Raw genomic sequence first — 15,334 nt, 5'->3', positions numbered from 1 at the left:
CGTCATATCGTAACATTTGTGATAATGGCTGGGGATAACTTTTAATATTGTAAATTCCCATCTTGATGATGGCAATATTCATACAGCAGTGAACAGTGTCGCTTAAAGTCAAATCTTATTTGAGAAGCCAGCAGTGAATTCCTTCTGTGAATAGAAATGGTGGCGCCTACAAGAGATGAACCTACGAAATGATCTTCAGAGAAAGAGATCACTGGGTGCGGCTCTAGAAACCAACCCCGCATTCTTCAGTTGCCTTTTCTCTGCTGCCACTGGTCACCTTTCCTGTAACTTTCTCTTTCTCCTATGAAACATGTTACAGTCAACCATCTCTTCGCGCCTTTGTTGCTTGCTTTGCCTCCGTCCCGTTTCCCTTGCCTCCACGGGAACTGAGGTGAACGAACTGTTCCCTTGTGCTGCGATTAACTATTTTCTTAAAGCACGCTGACAGATCTGACAACATTTTGAACCCATTCTTACACTCTGCATGCTGTGTGGGCACTATATGGGACATCCAATATTAAACATGGCCCCAATATAACAAAGTCAACCATGTCCGAAACAATAAAAAAAAAAAATTTAAAAACATACCCGATCTCCACTTGATGATGTCACTGAACTCTTCATTGGCTCCTCCCTCTGCGACGTCACCATGGGATGCCATTGTAGTGAATTAATCCAATGTTAGAATATGGAAAAATTGTGTGACACACTTCCAGACCTCTTGACACGCAGCGCAACAGCCGTCTTTCTGCACCTGTGAGCGAGAATTCAACTTTGCGTCAGTCGATTTCATAACTGCTCAGGTCTCTCAGATGTTACAGAAACTGTACTTCTTGTTTTAGCTCATCACTACGTTCAAATATCATGAAGTGATAGAAACAAATCTGACGAGAACCGGCCTCTCGGACCCGACGCCTCATGACTTCCACCGTCGCAGACTCCTGTAACGGGAACTGCTGCTGGAATAACTGACAATTTTGGTGGTTTTCGTAAATACAAACAAACTAGTTCATGATCGAAGAGTTTGAAGTACTCAAAAAGCATCACAACGGAGATGAAATGGGTTTTTTTTTTGTTTTTTTCCGACCACCAAGGGTATTTGCTTTTATGCAATTATTTTTGCTTGTTTGTCAAAAGTCACGTTGAATCTAAAACTCTCTCGGTGAAGTTAATTTCAGTCCCCGGCAACGATTTCAGCAAATCAACACCTAAAAAGCAGCTAAATCTGTCTGTATTATGACTTCTTGTAAAAGGATGCAAGTGTTGACAGTTTCCTTTGAGAAATAAACAAAATACTACTTTAAATTGAATTTGTATTTTGCAGTTGTGTGTTAATGTGGAAATGAAACAGAGGATGTTGTGGTCAGGTGTGTTCAACTTCCAGTTCGGATCTAAAATGAAAACACCCGTCAAGTTCTCCAAATGTCCATTATGACCCGTGAATGCTCACAAGTCACGTTTGCTCTTTAGGAGACCTGCTTTTTATTCCAGCATTAACGCTTTCGTTTGTGGTTTGCTTTAATTCGAGGTATCCTTTCATTAAAAGAAAGTCATCCATGCTCACTCTCAAAATAGCCTGCTTTTACCATGAAAGGAGTTTATGTGCAGTTTTACCCAGCAGACCTTGGTGAGTTACAGTTCTTGAGGGATGATGCAAGACCCAAAAATAACAACTGTAAACTGAAGGAAAAGACAGCCCCCTCCATCTCTCTGGTATCTTTACAATTTCAGTTCCCGTATGCGTGTGTGAGGAGTAGTTTTGACAACACAATCTGCCAGTTTAATCTGGTCTCTTTGAAGCTGTAAATTTAAAGACTCCCCAAGTGCAGTACTTTCTAGTTTGAGTTGAACAAGAAAGGAGTGTAAACGAATGCGGTTTGAGCCCCCCAAAAAAAAAATTATAAACACTTGTTAAACTGAGGAGATTACCGCCTTCCTGACAAAAAAACATGACACAGCAACAAAACACACCAAGTGACTTTTTAAACAGTGAATCAGGGGTGGCCTTGAACTAGTTAATGTTTTATCTCTTCACTGTGACTGCATTACAGCCAATTCAAAAACAGGTTGCAGTACACCAATATGTCAGGAAAAAGTCAAAATAGTGATTGATTGATTGATTGATTGACTGACTGACTGACTGACTGATATCCTAATTCAGCGTCATAACTTTTAGTGGTTACCTCAGCTGTAAAAGTCTGACAGTGAACTTCACAATAACTTATTTTAAGATGTCTTTCGTTAATATATTTATTAACATTACAAGTCCGATGCGTTTCATGGCTTCAAACCTCTCACTCACCTCTGCTGTCAACAAGGAGACGTGTTCCCTCAACACAAGTCCGAAACGTGCAGAGAGTATGGATGGACCGATGAAGTCTAATGTATTAAAACTACGAAAAAAAAAAAAAAAGTACGCCGAATTAATTAATTTAAGGCATTTTCTACGCGGTTTCTCCAGATTATCTGACGTTAAAACTTAGTTAACTAAGGAGAACCGTCCTCATGCGCATCCAGTCTCCACAATGTGCACCCAAAAAAACAAACAAAAAAAAAACTTAAGAGACGCCTTATCGCAATGCAAAGAGCAGCACAACTACCGTCGTCTGAAAAGCGGCTGTCTGTCTCCTGCAGTCGCTGAATTGTTGTTTCATTTCTCGGGTGAACTCCGCAGTGCTGTACACTCACGTCCTACAACTTTGTTCCTGTTGCTTTCTTGACTCTTTCTCCCCTGTTGCTCACACAGATGTAAAGCCGTGCAGAGACATCGGAAGTAAAGGACCTTCCCCCTTTTAAAGTAAAATAGCCCACTTCGCTTTGGTTTTGGGCGTTAATATAAGAGTTTTGAAACGTATGCTTAATATATTTGCGAGTGAAAATACATCATTGGTATTTATGTTTACTGGTTAATTACACGTTCAATTACGCCGCTAATCACTCCGGGGAAACGCCCCGTGAGCTTTTACCTTTTATTGTGAAGGTTTTAACCGGAACCACGTGGTCCACTGTCATTAGTTTGACAGACGTCTGGAGCCTTTTCCCGGTGGCTGTAAAAGTTTTCCTGACGCGGAGGTGGAACATGGCGCGGTGGGCGTCACGTGACGTAACACTAACAAAGCCAGCGACTCTCACTGGAAAACAAAAAACCTTCAATAGAAACTTTAATTGTGGAAAAAAAATAAAATAAATGTTTATTAGCCCCGAAGGTCTCAACGTGAAGGGACAGAAAATAGACTATTTACAGGGTCGATCCAAGACTTTTTTTTTTTCAATGAAATAAATAGGTAATGTGACACATTTTTATTAACATATTTAAAGTGATGAATGTATTTAAGTAAAAAAAAAAATAACAACATCACACAAAAACTTTATTACAATTAAAGGCAGTAAAAAAAATAAAAAAAAAAATAGCTGTGAATGTAGTGGTGTTATCAACTTGTATTTGTCCACACAAGGAAATTGCTTAATTCTTTTTAAAATAATGACAATATAATAAGTATTATTTACCCTCCGTGTTAGTTTGCATGTCAGCCTGAAAAGCAACAACTTTTTTTTTTTTTAGTACCTGAGGAGGACTGAATAATAGATTAGGGCCCGTTGGACAGAGTCTCTAAAGCTTTGGGGGTGTAGAGATGTTGATCTCCCGTTGTAAAGGCCACACGAGGCAACTTTTACGCACAGTAAAGTCAATTTGACACACGTTGTATATTTTTACTGTCAATTTGAACAATGCAGCACAAAATATTACATCTTAAAGGGTGCAGAAAGTTTCATCTGCACGTTTAAGCCTGTGTGACTGCAGTGCGACAAACTGTTGAACACTACTTGCATCTATTTTCTGTGAAGCTTTCCCTGTGGCAGATGCAGATGACTGAGTATTGATGAGTCGAAGGCATCTCTCCCTGGCAGTGAAATTACAGGGGTGAGAATGTGTAGGCCTCCAGTCAGCCAGTTCTGGACTCCAGCCCAGAAACTACAAGACGGGCTTGAAGTGCCCTCTTCTGTCCAAATGGTGCAAATACTGCTCCAAGATTTACCAACATTAAATTTAGGGTACTGTATTTACACAACTCGGTTTTAAAAGACTTTCATTCAAAAATGTAATAAGATCTTCACAATCAGCCTCGTTGAGATTGATTATTGGCAAGATGCACAATCACTAAATATGGCAAATGTTTGGACTCTGTATAAACTAAGAGTCGGCTCTTGTAGAACATCTCCAACATGGAGATGTTCTACCAGTCTGTTGTGGCCAGTGCATTGTACTTCGCTGGGGTCTGCTGGGGGAGCAGCATTGGAGCCGGAGACACCAACAGACTTAACAAACTGGTTAAGAAGGCCGGCTCCATCATCGGCTGCAAACTGGACAGCCTGGAAAAGGTGGTGGAGAGGAGGACGCTGAACAAACTATTGTCCATATTGGATAATCCTGTCCACCCTCTCCACCACCTGCTGCAGGGACAGAGGAGCACTTTCTCCAAAAGATTCCTCCAGCTCCGCTGTCACAAGGACAGATACAGGAGATCATTCCTGATACAGGAGATCATTCCAGATACAGGAGATCATTCCAGATACAGGAGATCATTCCTGATACAGGAGATCATTCCTGATACAGGAGATCATTCCTGCCCACTGCAATAAGACTGTACAATAACTCACCTCTGGCAAAATCCATCACAGTACAATAACACTGTTGACTGTGTTTCTTGGTTTGTTTGTATATAATATATATAGATATATACTATACTGTATATATATATATATATACATATATATATATATGTTGACTGTGTTTCTTGGTTTGTTTGTATATAATATATATAGATATATACTGTACTGTATATATATATATATATACATATATATATATATATGTTGACTGTGTTTCTTGGTTTGTTTGTATATAATGTATATAGATATATAATGTACTGTATATACTGTGCATTTTATATTTTATATTTTTTTTACTGATATTTACTGCTAGTTTATTGTTTTTCTATTATTCTATTCTATTCTATTCTATTCTATTCTATTCTATTCTATTATTTTATTCTATTATTTATATTATTATCTTATTGCTTCTGTATGCTGCTGTAGCGAAAAAATTTCCCCTCGGGCATTAATAAAGTAAATACCTACCTACCTACCTACCTACCTACCTACCTCTTGAAATATTGCATATCTGCAAATTGGATCCAGCGCCCAGATTATTCAGCATCATCGTGTCATCGATACGTTCGTATGAAGCTGCACAATCAGGTGTGTGTGTGTTTTTGTTGTTGTTGTTGTTTATATTTCTACTTTTACTGTACACGCTTCCGTCGAATGTATTTTAAAGTGTGTCGGACCACGTTTCAATGCTTTTTTTCCTGAGGTTACGTCATCATCCTCAGAACAGCACCAACAAAATGTTGAACTACCAGGAGTGGGGTTCGAACCCACGCGGACATATGTCCATTGGATCTTAAGTCCAACGCCTTAACCACTCGGCCATCCTGGTGTATACACCACTTCCCGCCACAATGCTTCTGTAAAAACTCAGCACTATTATATATAATCGATGACATAATCCCCGCGGTCGTCATCTTTATAATACTTCGGGGCTTTTAATAAACGCCGTTCTTACAAGAACTCCGTAATAAACGACGTCGACTCGACAGTCGTGCGTAAACCAGGATGCCGAGCACAGTGTTAGCAGCCGGCAGCTACCTCACGTCTGACTGCAATGCTAATTTCGCTCTCGTCGGTAACTCAGTAAAGCGTTTTCTAAAGGTGGTGTTTGAGGTGGAAAACGCGACAGTAAAAGCTCAAAACGTCGGGGTTGGTTTGCGAGAATCCCCTGCTGCATCTGTCGTTGCAGAAACCACCCGGGAAGCTCGCCATCTCGATAGGAATTAGCTCGTGCTAAGCGGCGCGCCGTCGTTAAAGTTGAGTTTGTCCACGACGCGGTGGACCTGTTCACTTATTGTTCCTCCACACACGGACACCGAACCGAGGCGCAAAGCAGCGGGAAGCACCGGCAGGGTCCTCCGGAGTCATCCGAGAGGTCGTGCGCGGTCAATTACCGAAGAAAGTCCGGAGAAAGTCCGGAGACTGGAAGTTCTCCGGCTGCGTGTTTGTGTGCCTGAAACAGGAAAAGCGCCAACAAGTTTCATCCCTTCAAATACAAACAAACAAACAAACAAACAAAAGAAGAAGCAATAGTTTCATAACTTGTGAGAATTGGTTTGTTGAAATATGACTACTTCATTGACTGTATGTGTTGGTTTTTCTTTTACCTAATCTTGAGGTTTAACAGTCCTGGGTTCAAGGGCCATTGTTGTTCCAGCTGACTCTGTGCTTCCTGTGTTGCATAAGTTATATTGTTGTTTTTTAACACAACAAACACGGACCAATGTGATATAGGCTACCAGGTATAGTGTGCAAACCAACAGGTGGAAGATAAAACCTTGGATGTTGTTGCAATCAAGTCACATTTGACTACACTTAAATTGCTCGTGCTGATTGGTTGGTTATTTATTTATTTAGGCCACAACTCTCCTTTTAAACTAAATAATGTCAGTAGAGCTAAATGATTTATTTAAACAGGGTTACGCCATTCTTCAGTGGGTATTATCCTTTCTGACTTCTGACAACCACGTCAAAATGTGATCATTATATTGTTTGATATGCCCACCATGAAAGCAACTTACCTTTCTCAGCAGGTAATTTGCTCATGAAGGATGATAATGGAGCATCACCAGCTGGAGCTTGTCAGCTCTTATTCTATCCTTACCTCCACGCATCATTCTCACGACTCCAATTCTTCCAAGTTTCAAAATGAGTGTGCGAATGCTTTCTCATGAGACTCGAGTCACTAAGTTGATGTTCAGCCAAGGACAACACGCTTTTGAGCTTTCTGCGACAGCATTTATTATGTTTGCTTAAAATGTAAACTATATAAAATTAAAACATCCTTCTTTTCAAATGTAAACTCTTCTAATGCACACACACCTGGATTAATTCTGTGATCATAACAACATAAAGGCTTGTTTTACTGTAAATCAAATTTTAGACAGCCTGCAAGTCCAAAGCTGGAACAGTTTTAAGTTTCATACATCAGAGAACTGCAGCATGCTTCTCTTCAGGGCTGAACTTTGTGCCTTGACAGTCTCTGTAAAGATTCGATTTTCCATAAATTAAGCATATTGCACATTGTTTTTCAGTTCAATATCTTTTTTTTACTGTACATAGTTACATGTTTATTTCAAATTTTTAATCATTCATTAACTTGCATAATGTCAAACTAAGACTTAAAAAGATTGGTTGTGTTTCCAACACGGAAGGCAGGGGCAGCATTGCAGAAAAGGATTTTTCCTCTTGTACCTTATGGCCCTCTTGATGTGAAAGTTGAATTGTTCAATGTATTCGTCAGTGCCGCACACATTAACCTCGATGTTATTGAGAATGGATCCCTGCTCCTCCACCAGCATGGCCATGTCCAGGAACAGTTCATGGACCTCCTTCAGCCTGGCCTCCAGCTGCACCAGCTCTTTGTGTCTGCCTTTAATTTCACACAGGGCCCAGCGGGACGAGCGTGCACCTTCTGGCTGCAGGTTCTGCGACAGCTCCGCCCAGCCCTCTCCACCTTTATCCACCATCATATCCAGCTGCTCGTCGCTGATTTCACTTCCCATGATGGACGCATGCCGCTGGATCCTCCCCCGGCATGTTTTCTTCTGCGTGTCCTCTATGTTACCGTAGTTACTCATCGCAGTATGGAAGGCACGGGTCAGGGCGTCATACTGAAGACGGGCAATGCGAGAAACAGCCGAGTTGGTACCTTCTTTCTCCTCCAGCCGGTTGCTCTCCTTCCCCAGGGCCTGCAGACGGACGTATAGCGTCTCCCCACGCTGCTGGATCGCTTTGGCGATGGAGTCACTGTCCCTTTTAAGAACGGTGAGGCGATGCACAGAAGTGCCAAAGCGTTCATTGTGCATCCTCAGACGCTCCACCTCTAAGTGGAGCAAGGAGATCTCCTTCCGAATGGAGCTGGCCTCCTCCAGGACATCCTCAATAGCTGAGGAGTTCTCAAACATTACTGCCTGTTGAGACAGAGCCGCCTTGTCTCCGTCATATTTAGGCTCATAAAACTCTGGTTCGTCGTCCTCCTGCTCCTCACTAATGGTCTGCAGTTTCTCCAACATGTCCCGCATTCTGCCTAAGAGACCAGTAGAAAATAAATTGTTGCTTACTGGGTTCAATCTTTACTCCAGCTTTTGGTCCAATTTACTGTAGTGTTGAGTTTTCGTCAAGTAGGTAACATTTATTATTCAAAATTTGTGTGGCATGCCGTGTACAGGTTGCGGTGGTAGCATGATTTGGGTTTAACACTCTGCATAGTGATGAAACACAGATTGCTACAAACAATAACAGGTCAGTTTTATCTACAGCAGCTTCTTTTCTGCCAACAATGACAGCAATCGCAGCTCAGTGGCTCCCTGGAATGTTTTTTTTTATACCAGGAACAAGGAAAGCCATCTTGTTGAAAGCCAGACTTTTCCTTTAAACATGGCGTTATGGCATCATAAAGTGGTGTGTGATGTATGTTTATCTAAGTAATTCTCATACATTCATTTTGTCAACTTAAGTAATGCAAAACTTTCAAAATTGTTGTACTCGAATGGCAGCTTTCTTTTAATACGAGCTTGGTCTTTGCATAAAAAAATGCATTTCCTCATTCCATATTGTTAAAAATTCCCAACAGCTTTAAGAATTGTCACAATATACAATAAAATACATAAATTAATATTCTTGTCTCTTAATTAATCCTAGTTTTTCAAGCTGCCTGTGCAGTGGCACACTAATTAGGTATTAATTTATTAGTTGTCTTCAGGTGGCTTCACTTGTCCTCACAAATTCAATCAAGATATCATTAAACCATCAAATGAAAGAATCTTACCTCTTCTGATTGTTTCCCACAAAATCAAAAGGGAAATAAATCCTCTCAGCGTGTCTCGTTTGATTTATTTGGTCCGAGGCTCATGGGAAAACATATTTTTTATTCTGATGAAGGAAGTTGGCTCTCTGTTCAGCATGTTATGAGACTGCCACCCCTTCGCAGGTGACACATGGGCCTTCCCACTGCAACACACAACACTTCCTTGAAGGAAGATGCTTTTTTTGTTTGTTTCTTGATGAAGTAAAAAAAACATTACTGTGAAACAACAAACCAGAACAAGAGAAATTTACTGAGGAAAACTTAAATTTGATGTAACCGCTGGATTAATGCAGAACTGAAATGCATATTGCTCAATTTTATATTTTCCACTTGTTATACTTTTTATGCGTTTTATCTGTTTCTTATGCTTTTATCTGTTTTATCTAATTTCTTTTCTGCATTTTGAATTGCTCCTTTACATGTTTTTGTGAAACACTGTATAAAATTATTTTGCTGTGAAGCACTTTGAGCTGCATTTCTTGTATGAAAGGTGCTATACAAATAAAGTTTATTATTATTATTATTATTGTTATTGTTAAACAAGCTGCCATGTGTTTGATGAGTGGTGTGTGTGTGTGTGTGTGTGTGTGTGTGTGTGGGTGGTGAACTGAATGATTAAGGAGGCCCAGAGCTGGACAGAGACCCTGGGACATGCCAGAGATTATAGATACTATTTGTCATAGCTGTTATTGTGCTAGACCTCAAAATTGATAGCATTGGCCCTGGTGTGTTTGAGTGAGAACTTACCAAGCACTAAATCTTATCTTTTTTTTTATGTGCTGACGGGGATTTTATGTTCAGACAAGAATAAATCAAGAGTCTTTATGTTGTATTTTAATATATTTTTATGTCATATACAAGACACCACAGAGAAAAAAACAACAAAAAGTTATTATCATACAAAAGTCATTAAAAAGGTAGTGGAAAGTAACATATTAGCGTGCCTGTAGCAATAGTGTGATCCCTGCATAAAATCTAGACTGACCATAAATACTTGTCAAAATATTTAGTCATTTGGAGATGGCAGAAATTAGAAAATAACAGAGAATTTTGAAAGTGGTCAACACATAATGGTTTGTTGCTATTAATGAAAAAAATTCATAATTGAAAAATATTATATGCAGAAAATACAAACTACTAAAGAGCAACTAAATTACACATTTTCAAAAACATTCTTTCAGCTTTATTTCAACTGCAACATCCTTTTTACAAGTGCTTTGACATGAATGGAAAAAGTATTTGAACTGAATGCCTTGGATCCGACACCAGAAATGGATTTTTATTTAGAATTGCTTGATTTAAATTATATATCATAAAAGTTCTTTAAGGCTTACAAACATGGCACGAAGCATTTTATCCGGCAGTATTCCCAGCAGTCACATGTAATCTAACCTTTGAAATCATTTCCTGCAGTTGAGTGAAAAGGTTCCTGAGTAAGTCCCTCCCATATGGGGACCTAAAAACATGACAAATATTTCCAGATACTATTTGTTTCAAGCCTGCATCACACCCCAGTCATGGAGGGATGAATAGTGCAATTAAAAGCATTTTTGTGTCTCGGTCTAGACACAATAGATTGTTTGGTCAGCACACTGCATATTCTGCTGTCCCTCAACGCATATCTGTACAGTCATTGGTTGTAGCATGGAAAACAGCTGCAAAACATCTTTTTAAATGGGTTGCTGTTGTCATGACGTTTGGCCCTGGCCAGTTTGACGAGGACTTCCTGTATGTTTTCATCAGTTTTCTGTACATTGGTTTGGATGGAGTTCAGCATGGTCCCCTGCTCCTCGACCAGCATGGCGATGTCCAGGAAGATCTCATGGATGCCCTGGATACGGGTCTCCAGGTCAACCAGCTCCTGGTGACGTTTCTCAATCTGGGACAGAGCTGATCGGGCCGTTTTCCCTTCAGCCACAACATTGTCATTAAAGATGTTCCACTGGCCTTTCTCAATCATCTCCTCCACCTCCTCTCCCGTCACCTCACGCCCCACTATCTCCATCTGCCTCTGGATCTGGGCTTTACAGTTCTCTCGATGGCTCATCTCAGCCTCGTTGTAGTCAAACATGGCGTCGCGAAAGCCATTGCTGAGGCAGGCGTACTGGGTTCTGGCGATACGCGTGATGGCCGAATTTGAGCCATGTGCCTCTTCTAGCTTGTGGGCTGTGCCATCGATTTCGTGTAGACGTGACAGAACATCCTCGGCCCGCGCTTTTATATCTGCACCAATGGCATTCGAATCCCTTTTAATAATGCTCATGGTGGTGGTGCCCTGAAGCATGCGGGAGTTCTGCTCACGAAGCCTTCTAACCTCCAGTCGGATGAGCTGGATCTCTCTGTGGATGTCTTGTGACTGGGAAAAGACCTCGACCAGAGCAGGGCTGTTGTCGAACACAACAGCCTCGTGGGGCAACTCCTCCTCCAGGTCGACATTACTGAAGGAGTCGGAGACAGTGGACTCTGCGTACTCCATCGGCTCCACGTGGCCGTCGGACATTTCCTGCAGGTGACTCAGTCTGTCCCTCATGGTTGGGCTGGAGAACAAGTGAAAGGTACAAATATCAAGATACGGACAGAGTCAAATCTAAAGACATACAGATACCACCACAGATCCAGACACAAAACAACAAACATGCAACAGCCGGTCTCTTGTGTCATGTGCTAGACTGCCATGCCCGGTTAGAAGTCTCTTCCTTCAAGTATAACCCACCCATCACTGGTCCAACAGGTTCTCCAGAGAATAGTCAAAGGTGCTGCTTCTCACCAAACTAGTTCTTTCAACTTCTTTTGGACGTCTTTATCCAGACATTCACTTTAACCTGACGAGAGCACCAGACACAGTTCCTGTATCTTGGAGTTTCATAAACAGTCTCAACATAAACATTTCTCATCTGAAATAAGGAGGCATCATCAGAAGACATTTCAAAAGCTGGCCAACAAGACCAATCTGACCTTGTTGTCACTGTTGTCAGCTGAGAATAATGGCTGTATATGTGATCAAATCCATTCTTATACCGCCCCTTATTAAGCTCAATCTCGTGTATAAAATGTTAAAATATAGAGTTTCTGACATAAATATAAAGTGATCTCAATCATAAGATGGGATACCATTTTTTTCTAGACAATTGCAATACTTACCTTTTATACAAGTAATCATTTATTGTACAAACACAAACGTATGAAAAAAACAATTTTAAAAGAAATCTTAAATTTGGACTTTTTAAAAAAAAAAAATATAGCTAATTAATTTTATATATCGGTCATATAAGAGACTTCTGTACTCTGAGTAGCTTCACCGCATCAATAATCATATGGTTCACATATTTGATGATAGACCGAAACACTAAAACTGGGAACCTTTATCGTTTCATCTTTCATCGTCATTTCCTGAGCCACGAGCTGAAATATTTTTTTGCTTTCAATCTCACGCGAAGTGGCAAGATTAAAAGGAAAGATTCGTACCTGTTTAGCTGTGATGTCCACAGATATCCAACTTGGTCCGTTTTATGGCAGTCGGCCGCGGTGCCTCAGCATCATCCTACACTGCTGAAGTCGACTGGTCCGGGCTTTCAGCAGAACAAAGGGCCCCACGTGCCTGATGCACCTATCTTTGGAGCTGGAGCTGGAATTCTTCTGCAGGTTTGTTCGGGTGATGATGAACTGCGCCACGCCATGCCGCTGCAATGATGTGACTTGAGGAATGAAGTCCGGTCGGTTTAACCGAGGAGTGACGCTGCATCTCAGGAGCGTCAATTGTGCAGGACAAGGTGTGAGCAGCTAGTGTGTGGAAACTTAAGTGAGAGACGATTTGAATACGTGTGCTTTTCAGCGTAGAATTGGGCAAAAGTTTGCAAAGAAGCTGCGGGACAGGTGTTTCTAAAAGGGGGGGGGGGGGGCTGCAAATGTCCCACAGTCTCAAACCCATAACCAGCCTTTATCGTGCATTTGATCCTGGAACTGCAGCAGTTATTTGTGAGTTTTGACTACTGTGATACCAGACGAGTTGGGAGCCAATAGTGCTGAGATTGACTGGAAGATATTCCCAACCACGCCCAAATGACTTCCACAAGTACTCACTTGTGTGTGTGTGCGTTAAAACAAAGACAAAGGTCGACACCAATGTGGTTTGACCAGCTTCTTGCACTGTACATACAGCATGTCCCAGACTACTATATGACCATACTGCACAAGTAACATCATTTTATAATCGTTCCAGATGGACAACATTTTTTATCAATTACTCTTAATTACTCACATCACTTATTATTTCATAGGATATATTATTTAACTGATATAGCCTACTTTGATTATGCAATTGTCAATACAGCTACCAGTGCAATCAGTATTTGTATAGAGTAAGGATGAACTTTTGTTCTCTTTTCTTATGAATGTATGACTAGAAATTCTCAATATTCCCTTATTTAGCTATAGTCTTTCAGATATGTAGCCTGTAAACTCACATTTGCATGATTGGAAGACAGAATGAAGTCAATACTTAGGCTTTAAGAACTGGCAAAACAGCACGTCAAAGCTGCAAATAACCTATACTATCTTAAAATACAATTCACAAATACTTTAGATTAAAATTTGTATTCAGGCTATATAGTTGTTTTTTGTAAAAAAAAAAAAAAAAAAAAGAAAAAAAAAAAAAAAAACCGTATGCTGGATAATTGCTGTGATGCAGTGGGACATTTGACTCTCACATGACTAGACAGTACAACTCAGGCCTCTAATGTCCAGCAGTCTCTTTTGATGCTTGGGTGTCTTTTCCATCACATGCTATTGGTTTCAATGACTGCTGCAGTCTACAGTGATGAATGATTAGACTTAAAACAAAAAACAAAAAACAAAAAAAAAAAAAAAAAATTAATATTGGGGTAACCGATCTACAATTTTTCAGTACCACAATAAAACTGGTTTAATGGCTAAGGTTGGGGGGCTGTTAATCCATGTGGCCTGAAATTACAGTGGGTACGGAAAGTATTCAGACCCCTTTAAATTTTTCACTCTTTGTTTCATTGCAGCCATTTGCTAAAATCAAAAAAGTTCATTTTATTTCTCATTAATGTACACTCAGCACCCCATCTTGACAGAAAAAAAAACAGAAATATAGAAATTTGTGCAAATTTATTAAAAAAGAAAAACTGAAATATCACCTGGTCATAAGTATTCAGACCCTTTGCTCAGTATTGAGTAGAAGCACCCTTTTGAGCTAGTACAGCCATGAGTCTTCTTGGGAATGATGCAACAAGCTTTTCACACCTGGATTTGGGGATCCTCTGCCATTCTTCCTTGCAGATCCTCTCCAGTTCCGTCAGGTTGGATGGTGAACGTTGGTGGACAGCCATTTTCAGGTCTCTCCAGAGATGCTCAATTGGGTTTAGGTCAGGGCTCTGGCCGGGCCAGTCAAGAATGGTCACAGAGTTGTTCCGAAGCCACTCCTTTGTTATTTTAGCTGTGTGCTTAGGGTCATTGTCTTGTTGGAAGGTGAACCTTCGGCCCAGTCTGAGGTCCAGAGCACTCTGGAAGAGGTTTTCTTCCAGGATATCTCTGTACTTGGCCGCATTCATCTTTCCTTCAATTGCAACCAGTCGTCCTGTCCCTGCAGCTGAAAAACACCCCCATAGCATGATGCTGTCACCACCATGTTTCACTGTTGGGATTGTATTGGGCAGGTGATGAGCAGTGCCTGGTTTTCTCCACACATACCGCTTAGAATTAACGCCAAAAAGTTCAATCTTGGTCTCATCAGACCAGAGAATCTTAGTTCTCATAGTCTGGGAGTCCTTCATGTGTTTTTTGGCAAACTCTATGCGGGCTTTCATATGTCTTGCACTGAGGAGAGGCTTCCATCAGGCCACTCTGCCATAAAGCCCCGACTGGTGGAGGGCTGCAGTGATAGTTGACTTTGTGGAACTTTCTCCCATCTCCCTACTGCATCTCTGGAGCTCAGCCACAGTGATCTTTGGGTTCTTCTTTACCTCTCTCACCAAGGCTCTTCTCCCACGATTGCTCCGTTTGGCTGGACGGCCAGGTCTAGGAAGAGTTCTGGTCATCCCAAACTTCTTCCATTTAAGGATTATTAGTGATGTTACGAGATGTGCCGACGCTTCGAAGCGCGTGTCGAGTAACGGAGGGGGCGTTTCCTCGAAGCGCGTGTCGAGGCTTGCTTCATTTAGGGGAGGAGCCAAAAATGATGACGTCCGAAGCCTCGCTGCCCGGCTGTGCCACGTGACTGCTTCGGGAAGTGGTTCAGATTTTGCCGGGAGGTTTGACGGCAATATAAACCCCTCAGGCTCCATTCAAAATGTGGGTTGTTGGTGGAGAGTTGAGGTCAGTTGAGAGTTTGGA

General features: G+C 41.1%; 3 protein-coding genes and 1 non-coding gene across 4 annotated transcripts in view; all 4 read right to left on the bottom strand.

Annotated features, from left to right (window-relative positions):
* The window catches only part of utrn (utrophin), a 178,512-nt gene extending 175,810 nt beyond the window's left edge, over window positions 1-2,702 (bottom strand). The window contains exons 1-2 of the mRNA XM_069158200.1: window positions 2,303-2,702; window positions 589-754 (exon numbers count right to left, since the gene is read on the bottom strand). Coding sequence (XP_069014301.1) covers window positions 589-661 — 73 coding nt within the window. The 5' untranslated portion in view covers window positions 662-754; window positions 2,303-2,702. The remainder of the gene's footprint in view (window positions 1-588; window positions 755-2,302) is intronic.
* Window positions 2,703-5,417: 2,715 nt separating this feature from the next.
* Window positions 5,418-5,500, bottom strand: trnal-uaa (transfer RNA leucine (anticodon UAA)). The gene has a single exon. It is a non-coding gene; the product is annotated as a tRNA-Leu (tRNA).
* Window positions 5,501-6,895: 1,395 nt separating this feature from the next.
* Window positions 6,896-9,090, bottom strand: LOC138203698 (syntaxin-11-like). Its single transcript, XM_069158714.1, has 2 exons — window positions 8,942-9,090; window positions 6,896-8,200 (listed from the first exon to the last, which is right to left on the bottom strand). Exon 2 carries the CDS (start codon window positions 8,193-8,195, stop codon window positions 7,293-7,295), a length of 903 nt encoding a protein of 300 aa, XP_069014815.1. The 5' UTR covers window positions 8,196-8,200; window positions 8,942-9,090; the 3' UTR covers window positions 6,896-7,292.
* Window positions 9,091-9,801: 711 nt separating this feature from the next.
* On the bottom strand, window positions 9,802-12,632 carry stx11b.1 (syntaxin 11b, tandem duplicate 1). Its single transcript, XM_069158713.1, has 2 exons — window positions 12,446-12,632; window positions 9,802-11,517 (listed from the first exon to the last, which is right to left on the bottom strand). Exon 2 carries the CDS (start codon window positions 11,508-11,510, stop codon window positions 10,611-10,613), a length of 900 nt encoding a protein of 299 aa, XP_069014814.1. The 5' UTR covers window positions 11,511-11,517; window positions 12,446-12,632; the 3' UTR covers window positions 9,802-10,610.
* Between the last annotated feature and the right edge of the window lie 2,702 nt (window positions 12,633-15,334).

This window comes from Embiotoca jacksoni, unplaced genomic scaffold (assembly GCF_022577435.1).
Source record: "Embiotoca jacksoni isolate LCO1_2020_lvr unplaced genomic scaffold, fEmbJac1.0.p SCAF_23, whole genome shotgun sequence".
Taxonomy (NCBI): Eukaryota; Metazoa; Chordata; class Actinopteri; family Embiotocidae; genus Embiotoca; species Embiotoca jacksoni.
Note: the sequence above shows the minus strand (reverse complement) of the source record. Positions and strands in the feature narration are given on the sequence as shown.